Consider the following 27,254-nt stretch of genomic DNA (forward strand, 5'->3'; position numbering starts at 1 on the left):
CAGGGAGAAACACACTTGCCTTCCCTTCTTGAATGAGAGTCCCGCCTCGCAGGACACTGCCGCCAGGGGCTAGACTCAACCCTGGAGCAGAAGGGCACAGTGTCATTTGCTGTGTGAGAGCTGCATTACCATCCATGTGCTGGGTCTGAACACCTGAGGAGTTCCTTGACTTCTGAACCTCCTGTGACTTGGTCTATATTAAACTCACACAGTTAGCAACACCAGGAAAATGTTTCATAAAAATATGATGAGTGGAGCAAAGTTCACAGCTTCATGCTCAAAGAAAGAAACAATTCTGGACTAGGATATGGCTCGTGGACAAGGTGCTTCCTGCACAAGCGTGGGGCCAGTTTTATAGAAGCCGGGCAGGTATGGGAGCTGCTCATGATCGCAGCACTTGGGAGACAGGTGGGGTCAGGTGGCATGCTAACTCATAGGCTAGCTAACTCGTGAGCTCTGGGTTCAGGGAGGACTCTGCCTGAATAAAGTGGAGATCGAGAAAGACACCCAACATCAACTTCGTGCCTACACACAGGCACATGTCTACACACACACACACACACACACACACACCAAACCCATCAAAACCCAAATTAAGTTCTCTAAGGGTGGCAGTACATCCATCCAGCCCATCCCAGCACAAGCCAGGCTTCCTGAGAGTGCGCCTGCTCAGTCAGCAGCATCACTGGACTCTACCTATGGGACACTTGCAGCACCCTCTCCTCAGGTACGACTTTCAAGAATGTGTCTAAACATCACCCAGTGTTCCCCGTAGAGCAGACTTGCTCGGGTCAGCACTGCTGGCCTCCGTGATCAATGAGAGGGTGCAGTCCACTACAGCTCACCAGTGGGATGCAGCTCCCTGGGCATCACCCACTTTTCTTCAATCCAATTCAGAGACCAATAAACACAAAAGACACAACTGTAGGAAACTGAAAGAGTCACACTGTGGGAAAACGGGAGATAAATGACAGACGGGAGAATAAAATCAAACACAGGTATCATGAGCTAAGGAGACGGCTCAGTCAGAAAGCCATGCTATGCAAGCATGAGGAACTAAGTTCAGGCCCCACACCACATGGAAAGTCAGAGGCAGTAAATGTGCTTGTGATCTATACACTAAGGAGGCAGAGGCAAGAGGAAGAACCCTGGGGTGCGGGCAATAGCAAGCCTGACAAAATTGGTGAGGCACAGGCCAGGGAGACGCCATATCAAAAATCAAGGTGACAATTCCTGAACAATGACACCTGAGGTTGCCCTCTAGGCTCCAAATGCATCTGCGCGCACGCGCGCGCGCGCGCACACACACACACACACACCACACACACACACACACACACACACACACCCAAACATCACAATGATGAATTTCCACAAAATAGATTTTTATTGTATTGGAAATTGTATAAATAAGATGACTGGTTATTCATAAACAATTGTATCCAATTAAGTTTTCTAAAGTTAGGAACATTTAAAACCTCATACTTAAGATTTGTATATATACAGGATTTTACTCTGTACTGCTATACCAATATCATTATAGACCAAAGGAGAAAAAGATAAAGGAAAAACCACCAGGTTTCTAGTTTTCAACAGGATTTCCCATCTGGTAGGTTGTCACAGAAACAGACAGATAAGATGCTCACCATATTTTACATTCCAAGCTGCCACCAAAGACATAGCTGCAAGAGATCCCTGGCACTGCCTTCTGCAGCTACAAGTGCCAAACAGTAGAGAATTTACACAAAGCATTAAAAAAGTCAACCCTGGCAAGTTACACACCCAAGCAAGTTATTACAGACCCAGACAATAAAGGACACAGAATTTTAAAATGCAAGAAGTCTGTATGTTTAACCATGAGACAAGTGGCATTAAAATAAATGCTTCTGACCTCCCCTCTCAGCCAACAGCACTTATTAAGTAAGGCAAATGAACCTCTTTCTGATGAGGTCTTTAGAAAACTAATAAGCAAATGTCTGGCCCTAACACAGGTGAAGGCAGTATCACCCTCAATAACGCACACCACACAGTTCTTTTCTGAAGCTGTCTCAAGGGGCTGTGGACAGAGGTCAAAGGTGGCCTGCTTTCTTCCCAGTGGCCTTAAACAGACCACCTTTCTAAAGACAGTTCTCTAACATTAGGGAACAATACGTGTGATTTAAAATATGAAGACCCTGTAGCATTTTAGACCGTTCAGTTCATACTTAGGGGCACTTAATACAGATAGGGCACAATCTGGAGTCCTTCAGTGAAATAACCATCTATTCAAGGCCACACAAGAACTGGGAGAGTGAGTCTCTTGGACACAGAGGCATTTCAGGTGGAGAATGACAGTGAACAGCTCTCCTGGGCTCACCAGCAGCCTCCTGTCCCCAGGTGCCCTCCCGTGCCACATAGCACAAGCGTGTTGAGGGCCTCATCAGTGTCAGCCTCCTCCTTGGGTTCCTCAGGAATCTAAATGCCTCTTCTGCACTCACTGGGAACTGTTCCGGCAGAAGTTTCGCTGAAGGTAAATCCATGTTCTTAGGTAGAAGCTTCTACCCTTTCATTTCTCTCCCAGAGTCTGTCACTGATATTTTAACTAGCACAATAAACAGCGTGGAACTGGAATGCTGGGCTTTCAGGTCAATGGCTGGGTCTCTTCCCTGTAATGTCACACACTAAAAAAGCTCTCCCTGACCTCTGTAATGCGATCCTGTGAAAGAGCGAAGACTCCCGCCCTGTCAGATCCCCTGTGACCAGTGAGGTCACACCTCAGCTGCAGTGAAGGCAGGAGACACCAACACACAACCACCACTGAGTGGCTGAGGACCACGTACATCACCCATGGTTGTGGACAGCAGATGCTGGGCAGTTTCTGCTGTGCAGATTTACAGTGTAAAACTAAACATGACAGATGCAGGCACACCACTCAGTCACAAACTTTTCAGTGAGTCCTCCAGGTTAAATATTCTTTCCCTAACATTATTTTCTCTTAAAATCTATGGTGTCCCATCTCATATTCCCAGTAGTAATCGCACACAGGATCAAAAGCCCAACTAACCAGCAAAGGCACCATGCTTTCTATACAGGGATATTAGGAGGAAAAGGGAGACATGTCCATCTGTTGCTGAAAAAGAGCACAAACAATCCCAGCATCATGCTCACTGCACACAAAGGCGAAGCTCAGAACCAGACACATAAACTACAGCAGTTGAGTACCAATCTCTAGTGGGTTGGCGGTACTGAATACTGACCGAGCTCCATGCCTTGCTGGCCTAGCGCATGCCCAGGATCTGCCTGCTCTTTAGTTGGTAGTTTTTTTCAATATCCGACAGGGCTTGCGCCCGCAGCTGGGCAGCATGAAGCCTCTTCTTCAGGTCCTTGCACTTGGACTTGGCAAGCTGGCTCTCGGAATTCTCACTCCTTGTGGCATTCTCTTTGCTTTCCCCACGGAAATGAACCTTCTTCCTCATTATTGATGATGGAAGATCAAGTTCTTTAGAAAGAAAAAGAGAGGGGTCTGTGTTACCTGAGGCCAACTCTGTCACACAGGTCAAAGGTTACTGACCTACAGCTGACACCTGTGTATTATTCTCTGGACAAGCAGTCAGGAGCATAGGATGGTGAGACCAATGCGTGCATGGATACATGCACGCGAATACAGGTGCAGAAGATCCAGATCCAGAAGAGGGCCCTGGATCTCCTGCAGCTGGAGTTACAGGTGGTTGTGAGACACCTTAGGTGGGTGCTGGGAACTGAACTCAGGTCCTCTACAGGATCCGCATGTGCTCTTAACCACTGAAGCATCTCTCCAGCCCGTTTTTTTTTTTTTTTGTTGTTGTTTGTTTGTTTTGTTTTGTTTGTTTGAGCTATGATCTTGCTATGTAGCTCAGGCTGTCCTTAACCTTATGATGTTCCTGCCTCAGCCTCCTTCATAGCTACACAGGCATGAGTTGACACCATGCCCTGAAATACACCAAATAATCAAGGACAAATGCTTTGATTTCTTAATAGTCAACTTTTCTCTTAAAGATCAATGCACTGGGGTTGTGGGAAACCAGTATTTACTCTGTTCCTGAGAACTTATGACAGGTAACCTCACCAGCACAGCATTCTTACAGAGCACACTTACAACGTTCAAACAGTTCACCCACCAAAATGTGTGTCTAAGCAACTGCAGAGCAAGCAAGGCCAGCCGAGCTGCAGTGAATGAGTGATGCATGTCTTACATGCACTGATAACCCCTAACTACAGATGGTGCTGGTGGGGGCTCAATTTCCCTTTGTGTGCATTTCAAGGAAATATGCTTAAATATTTACCGAGTTTACACTATGGCCACTGTGAGCAAACAAAGGCCTTTTCTGGTAGGGGACGACAGGCCATAAGCACGCAGGAGCTAAGTGACGTGTGCAGGGAGACGGCACAGAGGTGCAGAGAGCCAGCTGTGGTGCTCATGGGAGATCAAGTGGGAGCTAAGTTCCAAGGAAGGTGAAGGGAGACCGCTGGCGGGAGAGGCAAGAGGCTAGCACCAGTGCGGAAGAGGCAGCTGTCTCCCGCCACGACCAACACTGCACTTTCACACCATGGCGTCTCTAACGGATGGACCGAGAAAGGGTTTAGAGAAAGAGCAGTGCATCCAGCAGCAAGCAGGCTTCACTGAGCAGACAGAGGGCTTTCGAGACGCGGCTGCCCACCGGGCTGCACTTGGCGGGACTTTACAGTCCCACTGTACAAAAGGACATCGCATCTTGCCAATGTCCTGGGCCTGAGCTGGCATCTACTCACCCCTGCTCTGCGGCTTGTTGTGGCTCTGACACACTCAGGTGTGTAACACTCAAGACTCAAGTCGGAGCTGCAGTGGGCTCTGTGGCTTTCTTTAAACACCATGATTCAAGGGTGTTGTACACACCCATCTATGCACCTCACCCAGCTTCTACCTTTGCTCAAAGACACCAGGGCAGGTGTCAACACACTCTTAGATGAAGAGCAGTCTCCAAAGGGTCTTCGGTGATGATCTGAGTGTGAATATGAAGCACACCAGTTTTTCTCCTTATTTTGTGGCTAGCCTAGAACTTGCTGTGTAGACTAGGCTGGCCTCAAACTCACAGTTATCTGCTTGCCTCTGCCCCCTGAAAGCTGGGAGTGAAGGTGTGTAGTGTCAGAGGGTAAATTTTGGGAGGCAGGGTTCTCCTTCCACCACAGGGTCCTAGAGAGTAAATTTGGGTCACCCACTCAGCCATCTTGGAAACCCAAGTTGTATTTTCTTTTTTGTTGTTTATTTTTATTTTGTAAATTATGTGTGTGTATGTGTGTGGATTGAAGGAGGGGTTATGTGCATGTGAGTACAAGGGCCTGAACAGGCCAGAAAAGGACTTGGGTTCCCCTGGAGCCAGAGTTCCAGGCAGGGGGCTGGTTATGGGTGCTGGGACCAAACTCAAGTCCTCAGGAAGAACAGTGTAAGCTGAATAAGAATAGACTCCATAGGCTCGTATATTTGAATTCTTAGTCTTAGCGGGTGGGGATACTTGGGAAGGATTGGGAGGTGTGCTGGAGGAACTCCATCTGTCACTGGGGGTGGGACTTAGGCGGGTAGGATGAAGGTGCGGCTCTCAACCTCCTCTCCAGCGGCGGCACATCTGCTGCCATGCTCCCCGCTAGGACGATAATGGACTCGGCCTCGGGAGCTACAAGCCAGCCACAATGAAATGCTTCTTCTCTAAGTTGTCTTGGACATGGCGTCTCTTCACAGCGGTAGAACAGTGACTGAGACAGGAAGCACTAACCCGGGCCATCTCTCTAGTCCCCTCCCCCTTTTTGTTAAGACTGGCTGAACTCACTATGGAGAACAGGTTGCTCTCAAACTCCTAGCAATTCCCCTGTCTTCCACATGATAGAATTACAGATTTTTACCACCATGCCTGTTAATCCATACCTTCTATGATGACTGAAGTGTGCCAGTTTGAAAATACCAAGGTTTTACTTGAAAATGAAGAGAAATATAGTTCTGATAACATAACCAAAGAAAATAATATCCAGAGAAAAACTTGAAATGTATAGTTTTGAAAATGTTTACATTTCAAAAATTAAATATTTAAGTATGAACCATGTCGTTTGATAAGGTGGGTGAAGCTGTCTCAGGTCTCACCCAGGAAATCAGTCACAACACCAACAGAATCTCATTCCCACTCCAGTACACATGCTCAGTGAAGTCACCTGACATCTGAGCCTGTAAATTAAAGCACTACAAACGCCTGACGGTCACACTGGTTGTACATGTCCACATGGGGACAGTGTATGCAGAACTGACGGACGGACGGAAGGACGGACGGACAGACATACCTGGGCCACTAGCCAGACACAGGAACCTCTGCTCCTTCAGCAAGCTGTAGTTCTTCACCAGACTCTCGGCTCTGGCCAGCTTGTCCTCCGCTAGTCTCTCTCGAATACAAAGTTCACGTTCCTTCTCTTTAAAAAGGAAAGGAAAAAAAGAAACAAGTAAGGGCCCTGGCCATAAAACCACTTACATCTGGAATCTCCCCATTTGTCTCATCACTCGGGAAGGTTCCTTTATCATAGTGGTCCTCAACCTTCCTAACGCTGTGACCTTTAACACAGGTCCTCATGGTGTGGTGACCCCCAAACATAAAATTGTTTAGTTGCTACTTCATAGCTACAATTTTGCTACTGTTATAAATCATAAATTTCTGGTATGCAGGATGTGCTTTCATTATTACAAATTGAACATAACTAAAGCATAGTGATTAATCACAAAAACAATATGTAATTATATGTTGTGAAATTCTGTCTTGAAGCATGCTGTAGCATGGGTAACAGTTGTAGTATAACAATAGTAAACTATATGCCACGTTTTGTGACAGTATTCGTAAACAGCCAACGTCAGTGGAAGGTTGAGATTGCTTCTTTCTCTCCAGATCACATATTCTCGGGGCAGTCTCTGTAAGAGCACACAAAGACATCTTCCACAACAAGTCTACTTCTGTGTTTAGGATTGATAACCAGCAAGCTGGAACACCCTGTTTCACAAAGATATGTTGTTGGAAATGGAAGAAGGTTAACAGTCTCAGACAGAAAGGCTATGAACCAACACTTGATCCAGAATTGTGTAACTGACATTGTAGAGAAGTCAGTTCTTGCTGCACAGCTGTTAACAAGTTCATCGGGAACATCTTCAATGTCAACTGTGAATGGGCTTCTGGCACGTGCAAATGGGTGTCAGGGAGATTTGGAAAATACAATGAATTGTCATCCGCAAGCAGGTGCAAGTGTGTTTTGTTGTTGTTGGTTTTGGTTTTTTTGTTTGTTTGTTTGATTTTCTGTGTAGCTTTGGAACCTGTCCTGGAACTTGCTCTGTAGACCAGGCTGGCCTTGAACTCAGAGATTCTCTTGCCTCTGCCTCCCGAGTGCTGGGATTAAAGGCATGCACCATCATTGCCCTGTCCAAGTGTTCTTTCACAGAAATTATCACCTGATTCAATGTCACGTTCCTCAAAGAAAGCCCCAATAAGGTAGGCAACATATGAATTCTATTATCATCCAATTTGTTTCTGTTTCTGCCAAAGCTAAAGTTTCATTTGGAATGATCTGATGTTTTCAGACAAATCGAGGCATGTTGCATTTGGTCCTTGCAGTATAACTTTAACTCATTCAAGATGGCAAAGATGTCAACCAAATAAGTTATTTTCTGCAACTCGTTTTCATCGCTGGAAAGTGCTTTGAACTGCAGTCTTGCTTTCTGATTAAAAACATTTTGAGTTCATCATGAAGGTCAAAAGCGCATTTTAAAACGTTTCCTCTTGCCTACCATCTCTCCTCAGCGTGAAAGAGCATAGCTTTGTCCACGGATCCACCTTGTAGCATAGCTGAGCAAACAGTCGATCGTTTAAAGCGCTCACCTTTACAAACCGACGAATTCATGCCTTTCGTGACTTCCTGTAACTCCTGCGGCACTGTCTTCACTGCTGATATTTGCTGATGAATCATACAGTGAGTTCGGATGACTCTGGTGTTCAGTACCAAACGCTGAATCCAGATGACATCCCAGCACAGCTGGAGCACCATCTGTGCCAACACCACAAGCTTTCCCAAGAGAGCTTCCGCTCTTTCAGGGATGAACCAACTCTGTCAAATACATCACGCGCAGTATTGATTCAAGAGGTTTGCATAAAAAGCAGCTCACCTTTAAGGCCACCACCATGACTACACCTCATGTACACAGTACCTGTTACCTGATCAAGACCCTCAGCACTGCCATCCATTCTCCTGCAGTGTCCTTAGAGAGGGAAACTGCACTCAACTGTGTAACAAGTTCGTCTCAACTTCAACAGTGTCTCCGGCCACTGGCAACAGTAACTCCTTAGCAACAGTGTCAGGTTTCCTTTCATGGTCCTGGCAATTCTGAGTGCCTCCAAATGTGAAGCTTCAGAGGCTGCTATGTTTTGTTTGTGGTTCTTGCCACCAGTATCAAGTCCATCAGCTTTGCTCCTAAAACAGTTTGTATATCTTTGCAGCAAAGCTCGAATGCTGTTATCAAAATGGCATTTTAGTTTGCTTGGCTCCGTCTGACAGAACTTCACAACAAATAACACAGTGCAATTTCTCAATTCCTGCTGTAATTACTAAAGTAAAACCATACTGTAAAAAATCCTCATTATACTTTCTTTTCTTAACATTCCTTTCTACACAACCATTGTCATGGGATGGTTTTCTAATGAAAACGATATATAACAACAGCTTTACTAATCCAAAAGATGATGCATGGCATAATTCAGTCAATGCAGTACACTGGAGTTTCCTATGATTTACCATTGTGTGTTTTTTTTTACATACCAGTTACTATCAAAAGGGGGCAGTATTCACATCAACCACATCTGATCAGCATCCACAGGAAGTTCCCATGGTACAGATTTTTTCTGTAGTTGATGATTTTACTTTTACCCAGTAATTATAATTCATAAAGCATTGTTTTATCTCCAATACTGATGTTGTCAACACAGTTGCTACTCTCTACATATATGTGACTGGTCTGCAAAAGTACATCATGATACCATCTCTATTATGTACACTTGTATTTGTTCCAGGTGTCTATGATGGAGTTGGCACAATGAAGTTACAACCCCAGGCACTTGTATGTGGGTGGATCCACCTGGAGACAGATGGAGGAGATTCCTAAGACCAGCAGAAGTAAGTGTTTTCCCATAATCTTAGGCGACATCTGTGAAAGGGCCGTGACCCCCAGGTTGAGAACCATACTCAAAAGAAAAGGGCTGAGATGTAGCTCACTGGTATTCACAAAGTCCTGGATTCAATCCCAGTTCCCCACCACTAGAAAGAAACAAAAGGTTCTAAGAGGGCCTGTACATACAAGCTCCTCTGTTCAAACCCCACACCTCCCCCATGGCACAGGCCACTGGCTCCCTTGGCCCCAGGCACGACTCACGCTCCAGACTGTCCTCTCGAGCTCTGAGTGCACGCTCTCGGTCCTGCAGCTGCATCTCCTTCAGCTTGAGCTCACTCAGCACAGGGCTGGAGGCCTGCGGCTTTGAAGGCTCGCTCAAGCGCGGGCCCCTCCTCTCCAGATGTCTCCTTTGCTCTTCCGCAACCAAGTCTGCTATCAAAGGGCTCTCCAGGATTTCCTCCACTGAAGGTCGGTGGTAATCCTGGACAAACAGGGTGGCAGGCGGGCCACAGTTACATTTGGAGAATAAACAAGACAAGAGACACTTCCTTTATCTAGAAACATCTGGAGAAACAAGGCTACTGGTCACTAGGTTCTGGGTCTGCAAGCTGACGCAGGTTTTAACTCACCTGTTCTCACCCCACCCTTCTAAGGATGCTCAGGCCCTGCAGGACGCCACACACTGGGCACCACTGGGGTCTGCTGGGGGCAGTGAGACCTTTGTTTCTCTAAATACTGTTAAGGACATCCTCACCAGCCTTCAAGCCTATCACTCACACTCACACACACACACACACACACACACACACACACACACACACACACACACGAACATCTGCCTCTCGTCCCATGGGCCAGAAAACCTTTTGTCAGGTCACTTCCTTCTGCTGTCCCCTTCTCCCTGGTTCTGGTCTCTAATCCCAAGGGACAAGGAGAGTAATAAGGCCCCAGACCTGGTCCCTTCCCCTTCTCTCAATCTTCCCATGGACTAGCTGTCAGTTAGTGGGGCGAAAGGTGGCAAGGAAAACAGGAAGTGAGGCGCGAAGGTTGTTCAAGGTGTGTGTTTCCACACCTGTGAGCTTTCACCTTAGCCAACACAGTATTTAGTCAGGGAGGATGCTTCTTCAGTCCTCATCTGTCTACAGCAGAATGTGCACTCCAAAGTTTACCCAATGGATCGCCTGGCCGCCATTACCTTCAAATTGAGCATCCGAGTGATGATGTCATTTAACCCGTCAGAGTAGCGGTAGGGGATTCGCCTGAATCTCCCTTCTCTGATTTTCCCAGCTAACTCTTTCTGGTTGAAGGCTGTAAATGGAGGCCTGGGATTTAAAAATAAATAAATAAAAGAGAAAAGAGGGAGAGAAGAGGAGGCAAGGGAAAAGGAAGTTTAAAAAATGTTAAATGAATGCAAATAACAGGAATAAAACGCTGGGCTCTGCCTGGCATTCTATTTCCCCATCTGGGGCTCTTCTGTGGCTGTGCTTAGCAGTTTCTTGGTACTGCCTACATTCCGGGGGTCCGACCCGTATGTTCTGGATATTCTGCAGCACCCTGCCTTCTACCTACTGTATCCAGAAGCACGGCCCAAACTGTGTCAGCGGGGAGCAAGACTCTCTTCTCCATCCCTGGAGAACCGTGTTCTGGGAACAGCTTAGATGGGAAGGAGGAGGGTGTCAAGAGCAGACCCTGTTCTCCAGACCCCTGCGGCATTCCTGCTCTGTCCCCCTGACCTATGACCTCTGCCCTGAGCTCCGTGTCGGTTTCACTGGGAAACACAGATCCTTGAACAAAGCAGGACCCAGCCCCATGAGCTCCATTCTTAATTGTAGAAGTCAGGGTGTGGTATTGTTGTTTTTAATTTGTCTTCTAAGTCAGCTTTAACAGGGCCCAGTGACGGGTGACCAACAGAGTCAGCCTGGGCTCAGATGTTGTCTCCCTACTCACATTAATGCACACAGTTCATAGAGCAGGCAACCCAGCGACCAGATGTCCGACTTCTCATTATAGGACAAGCAGCTCATTTGCTCCTAGAAGAGAAGGTGAGAAGTAGCAAGGAGTTGAGAGCTTGTTTTATTTCAAAGTTTAAATTTTCAACCCTGACAGCTGGGGAGGCAGCTTAGTTAGCAGAGAGCCTGCCCGCATGCACAACATCTGGGCTGGACCCCAAACACAAAATCAACGAGGTGTGGTGGCCCACACCTTAATCTCAGCACTTGGGAAGTAGAGGCAAGGGTCAGAAATTCAAGATGGGGCTGGAGAGATGTCTCAGCAGTTAGGACTGGCCGCTCCTCCAGAGGACCCAGGCTTCATTCCCAGCACCCACATGACAGCTCACTACAACCTGTAACTCCAGTTCCAGGGGATCGAATGCGCTTTGGTCTCCCCAGGCACTGTACACTTCTGGTGTACATGAATGCAATCAAAACACTTCTACACATGAAATAAAAACCTAAAAAATTTCAAAGTTATCTTCAGCTACATAACAAGTTCTAGGGTGACCCAGGTTGTAAGTTACTGTCAAAAAACAACAACAAACGGGGCCGGGCAGTGGTGACCCACGCCTTTAATCCCAGCACTCGGGGTGACACAGGCAGGTGGATCTCTGTGAGTTTCGGCCAGCCTGGTCTACAGAGTGAGTTCAAGGATAGGCTCTAAAATCTACACAGAGAAACCATGTCTCAAAAATCCAAAGGAAAAAACAAAAACAAAACCCACAATAAATAAATCAATAAACTGAAAATGAAATGGAACCTCAAAGTTTACTTTGAAAATGTTCACTTAAGAAGAAACAATGTTAAATTTTCTGTCTATAGTTAAAATTTTCACATCCAAAGGACCAACGTAGCTTAGCCTACAGTAATAACGACGGGGGCCTCCACTTCATCCTCAAGTGTATAATGAAATAGGGGATGAGCTTGTCCTGGCAACTTTACCACACGCAACTCATTCACTCATCTCATTTTCACAAATACAGTGCTTATTGTGGGCTTGACACGATTCAAGGCCAGCACTGGAGAGCGCTCCCCACTGCCCTCACGGGAAGTAAACACCATTTTATTTTGTTTTGTTTAGAGACAGTGTCTCAGACTCCTGAGTTCAGACATCTGCCTCAGCCTCCAGGCAGCTGGGACCACACACAGCTGTGGGCACCAACTAGACACTCCATTTTAAAAATCAAAGGAAATGGCTGGTGGAACACAGCTATAATCCAGCACCCAAGTTAAAGGCCTGAGGATCAGGAGTTCAAGGTCATCCTCTGTTAAATAGCAAGTTCAAGGCCAGCCTGGGCTACATGAGACTCTGCCTCAAAGATAAACAAATTGCTGGGGATTGGTGGCACACGCCTTTAATCCCAGTACTTGGGAGGCAGAGCCAGGTGGATCTCTGTGAGTTCGAAGCCAGCCTGGGCTACCAAGTGAGTTCCAGGAAAGGCGCAAAGCTACACAGAGAAACCCTGTCTCGAAAAACCAAAAAAAAAAAAAAAAAAAAAAAAAAAAAAAAGAATGGCTTATTAACTCCAGCAATCTGCTGCCCTCTTCTGGCCTCCACTGGCAACACATGCTTGCACACACGTTTTCTAAATCAAAATAAATGAATGAATTATAAAAAAAGCTAGAGTAATCAAAACATGAATTTAGTTCACATCTTAGTAGATATAGGTACAAAAATCTAATTTAACTATTCCTTTATATTCAAATACACACATTTTTTTTCCAGTCCACTGTTATAAACCACAGCAATAACTTCCTTAGGCTGACGACACTTCTCCCAACTTATGCCTCAGGGAAATAGAATCCATCTAGTCACAAGGGCAGGTGGGAAAAGGAGGCACAAAACAATTGTGCAGGTGTTAACTCCCTGATTTCCCTTTGTAGTCAAGCTTTCTGTGTGGAATAGGACACCATGGGAAAACTGGGCTGTTCTGAAAACAAAGTTTTATGCTGTCACCAGCTCTATTAGCATGATTATATATCTAGAAGATCCTAGACATCTCTGTGGATTACTAAAGAAATCTCTGCTAGTATCTTATAGTTAAACTCAATGCTGTTCTTTATGGACTCAAGGTTGGCTGGTGTTCGTTTATTTATTTGTTGTTTGCTTGTTTTTGTTTTTTGAGACAAGGTCTCACTATGTAGTCTTAGCTGGCCTAGAGCCCTATGGAGACCAGGCTGGGATTAAAGGCATGCCCTAGGATCTTGACATCTAATGACAGCTAAAAACTGTCATGCCCTTGCCTCAACAATTTCATTTTATGTTCTGCAATCCAATACTAAGAAATGAGGAACAGCTGCTCAGTGGTGGCGCACACCTTTAATCCCAGCACTCGGGAGGGAGAGGCAGGTGGATCTCTGTGAGTTTGAGACCAACCTGGTCTACAAAGCTAGTTCCAGGACAGCCAGGGCTACAAAGAAAAACTTGTCTTGGAAAAAAAAAAAAAAAAGAGAGAGCAATAATTAATAAATTCGTACAAGAATATAATGATATTCACAGAAGGTGCCTTGGGATGGTGAGAAATTTTGGAAGCTCTCTGTAAATGCAGGCAAGGAGCCGCAAGAACAGAAATTAACACGGTAAAAACAAGATGCCCATGTGAGAAGGGCCCAAGCCTCAAACAGAGGTCACTGTGATGGTGAGCTGTGCACATACATGCATTTATCTCTCTGCTTCCTGCTGATACAGTGTGACCAGCTGCCTCCAGTTTCTGCACTCAGGGCCCAGGAGTCTACATGTTAAAAAAAATACTTCCAGGGAGTCTGGGGTCATGTGTTCAGGATTGACACCTTAGGAAACACTGTTGTTTTTTGTCATTGTTTGTTTGTTTTTTTGTTTTTTGAGACAGGGTTTCTCTGTGTAGCTTTGGAGCCTGTCCTGGAACTCACTCTGTAGCCCAGGCTGGCCTTGAACCCACAGAGATCCATCTGGCTCTGCCTCCCTGAGTGCTGGGATTAAAGGCGTGCGCCGCCACCACCAGCCGGCGAAACACTGTTGCTTTTAAACACTATATACTGTAGCCCTAGAACTTAGTACATATGGCCATTTAAAAAAAGGAAACAAAAGCTGGGCATGGTGGCGCACACCTTTAATCCCAGCAGAGGCAGGCAGATCTCAATGAGCTCGAGGCCAGCCTGGTCTACATAGTAGGATCCAGGCCAGCCAGGGGTACAGAGAAACCCTAGGGGCTGGGACACACTGGAGAGATGGCTCAGTGGTTAAGAGCACTTGTTGCTCTTAGAGGACTTGGGTTTGATTTCCAGCCCCAACATGGCAGCTCACATCCATCCATACTCTGGTTCCAAATAATCCAGTGCTGTCTTCTGACCCCCTCGGACACAAGGCACACACATGTACACTTATACACATATAGGCAAAACATTCATACACATAAATAAATCCTTTTTTTTAAAAAAAAGCTATAGCCGAATACTGAGGAATTAAATGACCAAGCAGTCCCTTTGAAAAAAAAATAATAATCTAAGAGGGTTGAAGAGAGGCCAGTGGTTAAACACTTGATGCTCTTCCAGAGGACAGAGTTCAACTCCCAGCATCCATGTCAGGGAGCTCACAACCGCCTGGAACTCCAGCTTGAGTGTGAGGTGGGTGACTCCATTCCCTCTTCCAGTCTCCACCATTACCCACACACGCATACACTCACAAGACACATACATGTATACATAAGTAATAAGATTTTAAAAATATATATTATATATAAAAGAACTTGGGTTGTAGCTCAGTGGTACAGTACTTGCTTCAAATGCCTGACAGTCTAGGTTCAATCCCTAGTACTGAGGAAAAATAAATAAATAGAAACTTAAAACTGTATTGTAAATTCCGGGCTACTGGATTTAGCAATCCAAGCCTCAGTTCCCTTGCATCTGAATGCTTCGCCTAAGACATTAAAAAGTCTCTAAATTCTGAGATACTCACAGGAGACATGTAATAGGGTGTGCCAACAAACGTTTTTGCAAAACTCGTGTCGTGGTTTAATATTCTCGCTAGTCCAAAGTCCCCAAGCTTGACGTTGTGTTTGCTGTCCAGGAAGACGTTGGCGGGCTTCAGATCCCGATGAAGCACAGTGTGGCCACCATCACTCCTTCTGTGACACTCCTTCAGGGCCAGGGTCAACTGAGTCATCACTCGAAGGACAAACTCTTCCTCTAAGTATTGTCTGGAGCAAAAAAGCAATCACACATTTTATGATCCTGAATAAAATCACTGAATGCAGGATAAACTATTTCAACTTTCAAAGTGCACAAACATGGAAGTAAATTATTAAATATGAAATATGGGTATTGTTTCACTAAGGATTTTCTAATGTCCCGTGCACCCACCAAACAAATACAAGAACCTTCTACTATATTATTAAGGGCTCTGTCCCTGTTCCCAACACAATGTGCTTAACAACAAAGCTATACCCTTCCAGCTTACAGTCAAAGGTCACCACTTACCTTTCCTTGGTCCCCTTTGTAATGACACTGGCCAGGTCCCCTCCTTCACAGTATTCCATCACGATGTACAAGGTTGTGTTGGTTCTGTCGATAATACGATCATAGTAACGGACGATGTTTGGGTGTTTCAGCTCCCGAAGCAAGTTCACCTCAGACACAAGCATCTGCTTCTCCACCTCCGTCATGGAGCCATAGTCAAGTTCTTTCCACACCAGTATCTGAAACACAACGTTTCCAAGGTATAAAATTTATTATCCTCAGAGACAACAAATGAAAAGTCCAAACTTGAAAAACAACCCCCCCACTACCTCACATGTCAATATATATTACAACTCAAGGTCATTATGGTGGTTAATAGTCAATTTGGCAGATCTAAAATCATCTACGAGGCAGATCTCTGGGTAGGTCAGCGAGGGAGTCTAGACTGGGTTCATTCCAGTGGGAAGACCCACCCTAAATGTGGGTGGTGCCAAGAAGCAGCAAGCCAGCGGAGCACACCTCTGGGCTCCCTGCGGATACAGAGTGACCAGGGGCCTCGAGTTCCTGCCACCATGCGTTCCGGCCACGATGGCCCGCACCCTCGAACCCTTCCCTTCTCAAGTGGCTTTCGTCAGGTCCTTCAGGTGAGCTGCCCTGCCCCTCCCCGGTGTAGGCGAGGCTTGCTCTTCCACCGGACGGGCCGCACGGCGGCGATGCCTCACCTTGCCGTCGCTCTTCCTCCGAATCTTCTGGCAGCGGCCGTAGGAGCCGGTGCCGATGCTGTGCAGCACCTCGTAGTCTTCCACCCGGGACGGCATGGCGGGTGGCCGCGCACCGGGATAACCGTAGCACCCCGCCCCGCCCCAGGAGCCCAGGCTCAGCCCGCCGCAGGCCAACCGCGCCGTGCCGCAGCCCTGCCGCCCGGGGAACCGCGCCAACCTCCCGAGCCCGAGATCTACCGGCCGCCCGGTCAACCGTCGCGGGCCGCGGCCTCGCCATCTATTGGTCGACGGCGAAGGTGCCTCTTAGCTCTGATTGGCTGAGGAGACATAACACTGCTAAGCATCTTGGGGAAATACGTGTCGCTAGGCAACCGCGTCGGCGTCGGTGTGGGCGTCTGGTTGCTTGATGGAGCAGGCGCCGCGCAGGAAACTCCGGGGAGCTGGGCTCGCAAAGCTTGTTGGGACTCCATGATGCTGTCCTCCGTCGCGGTCGCTCGGGTAACGGAGGTCCAGCGAGCTCTCGGTGCAGAGGCTCCCGCCTTTCGACCTTTCCACTTTGACCCTCACCCTTTCCGGTCTCCTCTGCACCTGAGCCGTGTGTGTTGAGGACTCGATGACCCTGAGGGACGTGAAGAGTGAGCCAAGAGCTTTGTATACCTCCATACACACCTAGGGAGCAAGGATCCCTGCTCCAGCCCGGCGCGGTGGCGCACGCAGGCGGGTATCTCGAGGCCAGCCTGGTCTGCCTAGTAAGTTCCAGGACATCCAGGGCCATGTTAAGGGACCCTGTCTTACGCCCCACCTCCACCCCTGAAGAGACACGGGGGGTGGTGGGGAGGAAGAGAAGGAACCCGTGTTTCCATCTTTCTCATGAGGAAAATGGAAACTCGGCTTAACTCATTTGCTGGGGCCCAACTGCCCAGAAAAGAACTGATTAAAAAAAATTTTTTAATGGGTATTCATAGTATTCTAATATTATTCATAATAACAGAGTTGACATGTGAGTTCTGGGCACAGTTACCATAGATTATATCTCTGAACATTAAAACTGAGAGACCTGTGCAACATATAAGAATATCCAAAACCTAGGGGTGGAGTATGGGAGCATCCAGAACACACTGGTCACCACACAGAGACAGTAAAATTTTACCTCTAAGACATCTGCCAAGAAAAAAAAAAGTGTTAGGAAAAGTGTTCCCAAATAGCCTATGTGGGGTACTAAGTGCAGTTTACTGACTTCAGCTCAGGCAGCCAATGAAGCAGCCCCATTTTTAACTGAGGGCATCGAGAGGTTAATGTGCATTACCAGAAAGCTAATGATCTGGTGCATAAATAGGTCATTGTTCTTAAAATATCTGTTCGTAGTGTGATTGAAAAGAACCTGATGTCCTATTAATAAGAATTAGAAGCCTCCTTATGTTAAAAATAAAGAATGTATTTCATGCACTGAATTTAGTATAAGCTAATTGGAATTGTCAGCCAGGAGAACTTTTAAATTAACATTCAAGGACATCGTCTCACCTCACAGGAGTAGGATTAATTTAGATCTTCAGAAGTTATATAAGGAGCTACAAATGGCTGAGGTCATTACGTAGTGTGTGCTGTGCAGTGTGTGTGCACTGGTGTTTGTGTTGAGCTCATTGGCTAGCCTGCCTCACACCCAGCCCATCACCTTTATGGACACGATGCTCTTACTCTTTGCTCCAAACCCAGCATACTATCAGCTCCTCAACACCCCCTTAGCATCTACTATTCTGTGTGTTGGAAATTCTGCTTGTATCCCCACCTCCATGCCTTACCCCTTCATGGTTACTGTCGATTGCCATCTTGACAAGAGACAAGCCTTTGGGCACACCTGCAAGGGATGGCGTAGATCAGGTTAGCCTCTGAGCATGCCTTATCTTGATTATGTTAAATTAATTGAATTGAGAAGACACACCCTAAAAGTGGCAGCAACATTCCGTTGAGTCCTTGAGGCCTTGCCTCGTCGCTGTTCTATTGCTGAGAAGAGGCACCGTGACCAAGACAACCTATTAAAGAAAGGATTTTTGTTGGGGACTTGCTCACAGTTTCAGAAGGTGAGTTCATTGTCCTGGCGGCAGGGAGCAGGGTTGGCACTGGAGCAGTAGCTGAGAGCTTACTTGTTGAGATGACAACTGACAGAGAGGAGGTGGGGAGAGAGGGAGACCCCCAAGCCCACCCTCAGTGACTCGCCTTCTCCAACAAGGCCACACCTCCTAATCCTTCCCCAGATAGTTCTACCAAATGGGGACCAAGCATTCCAACCTGTGAGTCTGTGGGGACCATTGTCATTCAAACCACCACAGTCCTGGAGTACACACACAAGGGAGAGCTAGCTAAACACATTCATTCATCTCTTTCTGGTTCTTGACTGCAGATGCAGTAACCAGCTGCCTCAGGTTCCTGCTTTCCCAGCATGATGGACTTGAACTGTGAGCCAAATAAACCCATCTTTCCCTAAGTTGCTTTTGTTCAGGCATTTTATTAAGGAAACAGGATGCCCCTCCATTGTGTTTATCCAGAGGACACAACTTGTCCTACAAGATTGAATTCCGACTTTGTCATCTCTGCTCTGAGGGGCCTCATCAAGATGTTCAGAGACCACTGTGCATGTGAATCTGTTCTAACTGGGTATTTGTGATGGTTTCCCAGCTGGACCCCAAACCCTGTGGCCAGTACAAGTCCTGGAATAGAGAAGGAATAAAAAAGAAAAAAATTAACGAAGACCCAGGAAGGCTTTTTGTTGTTGTTGTTGTTTTTCAAGACAGGGTTTCTCTGTGAAGTTTTGGTACCTGTCCTGGAACTCGCTCTGTAGACCAGGCTGGCCTCCAACTCACAGAGATCCACCTGGCTCTGCCTCCAGGAAGGCTTCTTATTAAGGCCTCTGCGGATATTTGTAGTGATCGCTGAAGAATTCAACCATCAAACACCCCCAGCTCTGAGGCTGAGCCTGTCTATCTTGGGGGAGCCATCCTGGGAGTCTGGAGAGAGGCCCTAGACAGGTGTGTGACAACAATAATAAAAAGGGTGGTGTCGCTTTAGCATGACAGGTCCCAGCTGCGCCCATCACTTGGTGCCATCTCAAGGGAGGGATCTTTTGCACTGTGCTTTGGGTCCACGGGGCTGTTCCTGGGGCCCCTGGCCTACTCAGCTGTGTTGTGTCCAGAATCAAGCTCCTGGTGTTTCTACTTTCTTGTCTCCTCATCTTAACTAAAGGTAGCATCTGTTAGCTCAGTTCCCTGAAGGGTCCCCAGAACCTGAGACACGGCGGCTCTCCTCCAGGAGCCTCGGTGCACTGACACACACGGCCCACTAGAGAGCGGTGTGCCCCCACATGATGAGGAGCGGCATCCAGCCACCTGCAGACCCAAGACTGGCACAGGAGGATGTCAGGTCAGACATTTTGTGAGTGAATCTTGTCTTGGGGATTAGCTAGGGCAGTTTGACATCTAGGACTATAGAAATGCTTTAAAGTCATTAGTAAAGATTTCTACAAAGAAAAATAAGGGGAGAGTTTCTTTGAATGTAACAACCAGAAGCTAAAAGATTAAAGAAAAAAAAAAAGATGGTTGAGCCAAGAGTGGTAGTGCAAGAGGTTGAGGATTCCAAGTTCGAGGCTAGCCTGGACAGCATGATGATACTCTGTCTCAAAAATGAAAAGTAGGTGCTCAGCCCACCTGTCCTAGATAAGTGCAGTGCCTGCCCTCACCAAAGAGGCCTCTACAGCAAATGGAGACCATCACAGAACACCACAACCAGACACAAAAGCAGAGATCAACAGAGCATGGGGAGGCCAGCCCCATGGATAGGCCTCTACAGCAAATGGAGACCATCACAGAACACCACAACCAGACACAAAAGCAGAGATCAACAGAGCATGGGGAGGCCAGCCCCATGGATACATCTACATCACAGCTCCTTCACCTATGGCTCAGGAACATTGAAGAAGAGGGAGCAGGAAGATTGTAGGAGCCAGAGGACCAGGACGTCCCCTGTGCATTAATCTCTCCTAGAAATGGCTGCGTAAAGAAGGAAAGCCCAGTGGGGTGGGGTGGGGGTGGGGGTGGGGGTGCACACCTTTAATCCCAGCACTCAAGGCAGAGGCAGATGGATCTCTGTGAGTTCAAGGCCAGCCTGGTCCACAGAGTGAGTTCCATGACAGTCAGGGCTACACAGAGGAACTCTGTCTCTAAAAAACAAGACAAAAAAATTAAGACTAAAACATAGTATTTGCCCAGTAAATAACCCGAGGAAAGCAGTGCTGGGAGTAAGCTGCCGTGACAGTGACGGCAGGTGCTGCGGACAGACAGAATCCTTGTAACACAAGCCGGGCAGAGTGACAGGAGGCTATGGGAGAGCGTGATGAGAAGAACCGGGCTGGGAGCCCCACATGCCGTTAGAGCCTCACAGTGTGTAACAGGGAGAGTTTCAGACTTGCACACAAGAAGACAAATCAAGGAGTTTAACACAGAGATAAACTTAGCCTTTCATAAATCATACATGTTTTGTTATTTATAATATAACTTGAAAAATATTTTAAAATTGTTTATGTGTGTGTGTGTGTGTGTGTGTGTGTGTGTGTGTGTGTGCCCTTGGAGGCCAGAAGAGGGCGTCAGATCCCCTGGAGCTGGACTTGCAGGCGGTGTGAGACACTTGGGTTGGGTGTTAGGATCCTCTGCCAGAGCAGCAAACACTCTTAGTCACCGGGCTGCTTCTCCGGGTCCTGTTTCTGAGAATGTTAGTCCTATCTGTTGGTTAAGAACATTAAAGCCAACCACAGATGGTAAGTTGGGCTGTTGTGGTCTGATATTGGGTCTCTCCACCCCAGATTCTCATGCTGAAATCTGGCCCCCAAGGTGAAGGTGCCAAGAGCCTGGGCTTCGGGAGAATTGGGTCTCAGGGTCCCTGCCCTGTGGTTGGGTCAGTACCCTTACAAGAGAAGGGAGGGCTTGGCCTTCATTACATTTTAATGTCATTAAATTCAACTTCATTAGAGTCATCAAGCCCTCGCCTTGATCACGGATTTCTCAGTTCTGTAACAGAGAGCAATAAATCCTGTTACTTATGAATCACCTAGTCCCAGGAATCCTGTTTTAGCAGCCCAGACTGTAGGTAACCACTGATGTGTTTGCAGGAATGTGTGAGTGTTCAGGAGGCAGCATTGTGAAACCGCATGAGCAGAGACAGCAGGCCTGGGAATCGGGAGCCATGCGGCTCGGGCAACCGGTCTTTGGGCTCTGCAAAGTGAAGGCTTTAACCTGGAAGATCTCAAATGACCCAGCTTTAAATGCTGCGATGCTGTGCTCACACGTGGAAATTCTCCACAGCTGCCAGAGTCAGGGCACAGGACGACTGTGCTCGGCCTGCAGTAGCTCCCTCCTCAGTGTAGTACCTCCATTCTCATCAAAGTTTTTTCCAGTTTTGTCCAGCTGGTGTGGTGGTACACACCTTTAATCCCAGCAGAGGCAGTTGGGTCTGTGTAGTTTTGAGGCCAGCCTGATCTACATGTTGAGTTCCAGGACAGCCAGGACTGCATAGAGATACCCTGTCTCAAAAACAAACAACAAATATTTTTGTTAATTTGTTTTATGGTGGTGGTGGTGGTGGTGGTGGTGGTGGTGGTGGTGGTGGTGGTGTGTGCACGTGTGCATGCATGTGTGCGTTCCATGTGTGTGGTTGTGCTGGGGATGGAACCTGGGTGCTCCGGAAGAGCAGCACCTATGCTTTTCATTCTTGACTGTTACCATCAGTGCTTGGGGCGACCAGTCAGTGGCAGGTGCTGGAGAAGGGGAGAAGGCAGCCCTTGACCTGGAAGGGGCTCCAGTGGGAAGATGCTGTGTGACCGGGCCACTTTCTCTATGCAGTGCGATAGTGGCCCTGCCCAGACAGCAGAAACCAACCCTGCTAAGATGGCATGTGCTTGGGTCTAGCTAATGTGCCTGGGGAGGTGACACGACTATTCTGAAAGAGGAATGGGAATGAGAAGGGACTGTGGGGAAGCACGGAGGTCTGCAGGGGCCGTGGGTTGTGTTGGGCACTTGGCTGTAAGGGCTTTCCACACAGTGAGCCAGGAGGTGTTGCACAATGAACAGCAAGGCCCTCTACTGAGGTGCCCTTGAGAAGGGGTGGAGCGGCGGCGGTGGGGGGGTTGTGAGCAAGTGAGTGTGACCATATGTGTGTTCTGAAGAGAAGTGTGCAGTGTAGCCACACAGCCCAGCAGCCCTGAGGAACATGATGCCAGATAAGGGAAGGGGTGATGGAACAGATGGGGGTGTCAGAGGAGGAGATGTGGAGAACAAGGCTGGGCTTAAGGGCATGTGGAAAGCTGGCCAGTGGCAGAGTGAGCAGATGTGGGGAGGGAGCCTGGCCAGAGGCTACTCTGGACAGGAGGAGGCAGGAAAGTCAGTGAAGACCCAAGTGTGTGTGTGCATGTGTGTTTTGAGTTTCTGCAAAGTGTGTCTGTGGAGTAATGCATAGCCCAGGCTCCCTCAGGAGAGAAGGTCACAGGCATGGGGGGGGGGGCAGAGGTGGAAGCCAGAGCAGATCAGAAGGGCTGACATACAAACACTGGGTCTCATTCTAAGATCACACAAGCCTCTCCCAGAAGGAGGGCAGACAGAACTGTGTGTGTGTGTGTGTGTGTGTGTGTGTGTGTGTGTGTGTGTGTGTGTACACTAGGCTGCCTACAAGGGCAGCTGCGGGACCTACCCGGCCACCTGTTTGCACTCCCTCCTGCCCTCGTTGGTACCCTCCCATGGAATTAACCTGCAAGTAATTTCATGTCACACACTTGGAGGTGTGCCGCATGAGGCTGTGCACACCTCCCTATCTCTGGTGACTGCTGATCTGAACAGGACCAAAGGAGTGAGGAGGAGAGGGTGGTGGGGTGGGGGGGGGGTGGCGTGGAAGCACAGCATGCATTTGCTGGGTGTGAAGAGGGCTCACAAACATTGAACAGGGAACTTGTTTTGACATCAGCAGGTGGAACCAAAGCTTCCAGTGTAGGTGAGTTGCATGTAGAGCCCTTCAGGGGCTGCACATCCACTGCCCAGGGTAGAGTGCTTTAAAAAAAAAAAAAAGATTTATTTTTATTTTTATTTGATATTTGATATTTGTGAATGCTTTGCCTGCATTTGCCTGTGTGTATGTGTGGTGTTCACATCAGATCCCCTGGAACCAGGGTTATGGATGGTTGTGAGCCACCAGGTGGGTGCTGTTAACCGAACCTGGGTCCTCTGGAAGTACTCTTAACTAGCCAGCCATCTCTCAGCTGGGCCTGGAGAGGGCGACACTTTCAATGTGGCCTCACAGCACAACCTCAGTTGCCTTTAGACACAGCTTTCCAGGGCAAAGGCAAGAGAAAAACCCTGAAGGTGCAGCCTGTGGCTTTAAGTCCCAGGCGGTCCCCCACCTCTGAGGCCTGGTACTGGGTGGGTATCACTCCTTGTCACAGAAGGAATCAGAGTGGAACAAGAGGCCCAGAAAGTATTAAACAGTGGCGCAGGGTGATGAGTAGCAGAAGAAGACTATGCTAGCTGAGGCCTAGGAGGAAGAAAGCTGGTTTATGTGGCTTGTGGACTTTTGGGTGGAGGGAATCTGAACAAAATCCAGCAATAAACCAATGTCACTGTTATCAGTTGTTCCAAGAGGCCAGGCATGTGTACTCTGAGAGGACCTCACCATCCTTGTTGGGCTGTGTGGGGACCCAGGGTTCTGAGCTTTTCCTCCCAGCCACACAGACCTCAGGCTACTGCTCACCTCTGCTCCACAGCTGGACAAGACCAAAGCCAGCTTCCCAGCTGTTCCTCAGGCATGATGGCTCTTATAGATGGAAGCACAGTACTGGGTGGAGACCTTCCCTGCCTGCCGAGGCTCTGGCTGGGCTGCCCTGGCTGGCATCTCTTAGAACAAACATCCCCAGCTGGCCTGGCTTGTCCTCTAGCTTCCGCTTGGCTTGAATTTGATGGGCTCCTGAGACTGTGCTGGACCATGTAGCTCTCCTGTCAGCCTCAGCTCAACAAACCAGAAGAGCGAGGCCAGGCATGGGTCTGCTTCCCAGTGAGGAACAGGTGTCACCTGCACAGTGCCGAGTCACGTGAGCGTCCTCTCACTTCCTCTCCTCTCTCCTCTCTGTCTCCCCAGCCCCTGCCTCTCCACTGTTTGTGTCTGTCAGAGGCTGTGAGGGGTGCTAGAGGCAAGGAGGCTTCCCTACCGGCCTGAAGACCTAGTTCTTCACTGTGCTCAGGACTCAGTAGTAGCCTCAAGCAAACAGGACTTCCCCTTTCCTCTCTTCCAGGAAGGAGCTGGGAGATCAGCCTCAAAGCTTCCATTGAATTTGGATCCTGCTTCTCCCCGCCCCCCTCTCTGCCGCCCAGAAAAACCTCTGTTTGCTGCACAGTGTAAGAAAAGGTTCTATCCACAAAGATACCTCCACCATAGACTACTGGCAATGGTCGAGAGAAAGCCCGAGCTGACCTACTCTGGTGATCAGATGGCTGAACACCCTAACTGTCATGATAGAACTCTCATCCAGTGACTGATGGAAGCAGATGCAGAGATCCATGGCCAAGCCCCAGGTGGAGCTCCAGGAGTCCAAGAGAGAGAGAGAGAGAGAGAGAGAGAGAGAGAGAGAGAGAGAGAGAAAGAGGATTATATGAGCAAGAGATATCGAGACCATGATTGGAAAAAGCACAGGGACAAATAGCCAAACTAGTGGAAACACATGAACTGTGAACTAATAGCTGAGGAGCCCCCATGGAACTGGATCAGGCCCTCTGGATAAGTGAGACAGTTGATTAGCTTGAACTATTTAGGAGGCTCCCAGGCAGTGGGACTGGGACCTGTCCTTGGTGCATGAGCTGGCTGTTTGGAACCTAGGGCCTATGCTGGGACATTTTGTAGGGAGGAGGGGACTGGACCTGCCTCAACTGAAGCTACCAGGCTGAGCTGAATCCCCAGGGAAGACCTTGCCTTGAAGGAGGTGGGAATGGGGAGTGGATTGGGCTGGGAAGGCTGGCGGGTGGGAGGAGGAGGACAGTGCAATCCGTGGCTGATATGTAAAATTAACTATAAAATAAAAATATATATTAAAAAAAGAAAAGTTTCTAGATCTCTCTCCATCCCCCCTCCCTCTCTCTAACTCACAGCCCAGAGAAACCAGAATGGAGCACACAGAGTGATGGGGAAAGAGGGCTGTCTGTGACACAATCCACTCAACGTCACTCTTGAAAAGTGCATTTAAAGCTTTGACACAGCCTTTCTGTGGAGCCCAGGCTGGCCTTGAACTCACTATGGAGTCCAACCTGGCTTCTTGCTCATGATCCTGCTGCTTCAGCCTTCCAAGTTTAGCAATTACAGATGTGCAACACCACAGCAGGCTAAAAATGTGTTTTTAGGGGCTGGAGAATTAAGAGAGCTTGCTGTTCTTCACAGGGATCCAAGTTTGGCTCCTAAAACCTACACGGGGGGTGTGGGGGTGTGGGGGGGCTTCCAACTCCAAGGGATCTGTTAATGTCTTCTGAACTCTGTGGCACCCATGTGCACATGACATACACACAGTCACAACAGAGATGCACATAAATAAACATAAAAGTAAAATTTAGGAAGTGATAAGAATTAAAATTTTTTTAAGCTCCTTGCACCTTTGTTTTTGTGAGGTATTTTAGTGTATAAACTGTCAAACATAACTATCCAGGCCTCTCTGGACTGGGCAGCCGGGGGGCTGAGGAGTCCACAGGCACTCGGGACGTGGTGGTGTGGCCTGCAGAGCTAGGTGTCGAGAGCAGCACATGGAGTCCCCACCACTTATCAGGGCCATGGCTGAAGAATTGTTTGTTCCCATTTGCCAGGAAAGAAAACCAAGCTGGAAGTGGTGAAGTCCCATGCTTCAGGCTGATATTACCTCTCAAATGAAACAGAGAAAGCACACACGTGAACGCCAAGTCTTCTCTTGGCTCCTTCGGCTCTGAGGAAGCCCTGCTCAGTGGGTGAGGTCCATCAGAGGCTGCAGATGGGTCTGTGAGGGGGCACGCGGGAAGGGATGCAGGTGAAGACGACAACCTGCTCTCGGCTTGACGGTTTACCACTGAAAAAGGGAAGCCAGATCGAAAACAAACTGATGGACTGTAGCAGGCCCCGCCCAGCAGGAAGCCAGGCAGGACTCACCTAGAGAAAGGGAAACTCTCTCTGGTCTCTTCACAACTTTTTGATAAATGTAAAATTCAAAAACAAAGCTTGCGGGGGTGCTTGCCAGATGGCTCTGTGGGTAAAGCCTTGCCTCTCAAGCCTGGCAGCCTGAGTTTGATCCCCGGAACCCATGGAAAGGTGGAGGAAGAGATTATCCTGTAGCTTCCACACAGGCATGGTGGCATGTACTCAACCTTTACACAACATCACGGGGGGGGGGGGGATTAAACGAAGATGGGGGACTGGGGGTGCAGCTAAGTGGTAACTTAGCAGGCATGGGGCCCTGGCTTCAATGTTGAACACCCAAACTAAACAACAGACAAGTCCATAATGGGGCAGGGAAGTGGAGAGACCCAGCCACAATCTCTGTAAACTTTGTGAAGACCAAACAGCCCTCTGACATGTCTTTTCAAGTAGCAGTTGTCGCGGGAGCCTCCAATGGCTGGCAGTGAGTTTGTGACTAGTTCCCATGCAGGATGGCCTGCAGGACTTCAGCCGGGCCACCTTCCTCCTGCAGGCTGGGCTAGAGAGAAAAGCTGATGGGCCCCCTGGGCTGGTCCGGGTTCAGCATCTGCAGCAAGGACACCCAACAGGCAAGAGTGGAGTGCTAGAAATGGGGAGTGGGGCTGGCACTCAGCTCTCTGCCAAAGAAATGAAGGCACACTTATTTCCTTCAGGTTATAGGTCAAAAGCTTCCTTGGGCTCCGCCCCCAGGGATAC

General features: G+C 48.1%; 1 protein-coding gene and 1 long non-coding RNA gene across 2 annotated transcripts; one reads left to right on the plus strand and one right to left on the minus strand.

Annotated features, from left to right (window-relative positions):
• Window positions 1-1,364: 1,364 nt before the first annotated feature.
• Window positions 1,365-26,411, minus strand: Nek2 (NIMA related kinase 2). The gene is made up of 11 exons (XM_028882850.2): window positions 26,251-26,411; window positions 18,268-18,358; window positions 18,128-18,183; window positions 16,329-16,947; window positions 15,628-15,845; window positions 15,107-15,347; window positions 11,126-11,208; window positions 10,374-10,500; window positions 9,440-9,659; window positions 6,322-6,447; window positions 1,365-3,478 (listed from the first exon to the last, which is right to left on the minus strand). The coding sequence occupies exons 4-11, from the start codon at window positions 16,422-16,424 to the stop codon at window positions 3,258-3,260; spliced, it is 1,332 nt and encodes a 443-aa protein (XP_028738683.1). The 5' UTR covers window positions 16,425-16,947; window positions 18,128-18,183; window positions 18,268-18,358; window positions 26,251-26,411; the 3' UTR covers window positions 1,365-3,257.
• Window positions 19,154-24,826, plus strand: LOC119089135. Its single transcript, XR_005092970.1, has 3 exons — window positions 19,154-19,351; window positions 19,566-19,742; window positions 24,646-24,826. It is a non-coding gene; the product is annotated as an uncharacterized LOC119089135 (long non-coding RNA).
• Window positions 26,412-27,254: the final 843 nt, after the last annotated feature.

Source organism: Peromyscus leucopus, chromosome 15 (assembly GCF_004664715.2).
Source record: "Peromyscus leucopus breed LL Stock chromosome 15, UCI_PerLeu_2.1, whole genome shotgun sequence".
Classification (NCBI taxonomy): Eukaryota; Metazoa; Chordata; class Mammalia; order Rodentia; family Cricetidae; genus Peromyscus; species Peromyscus leucopus.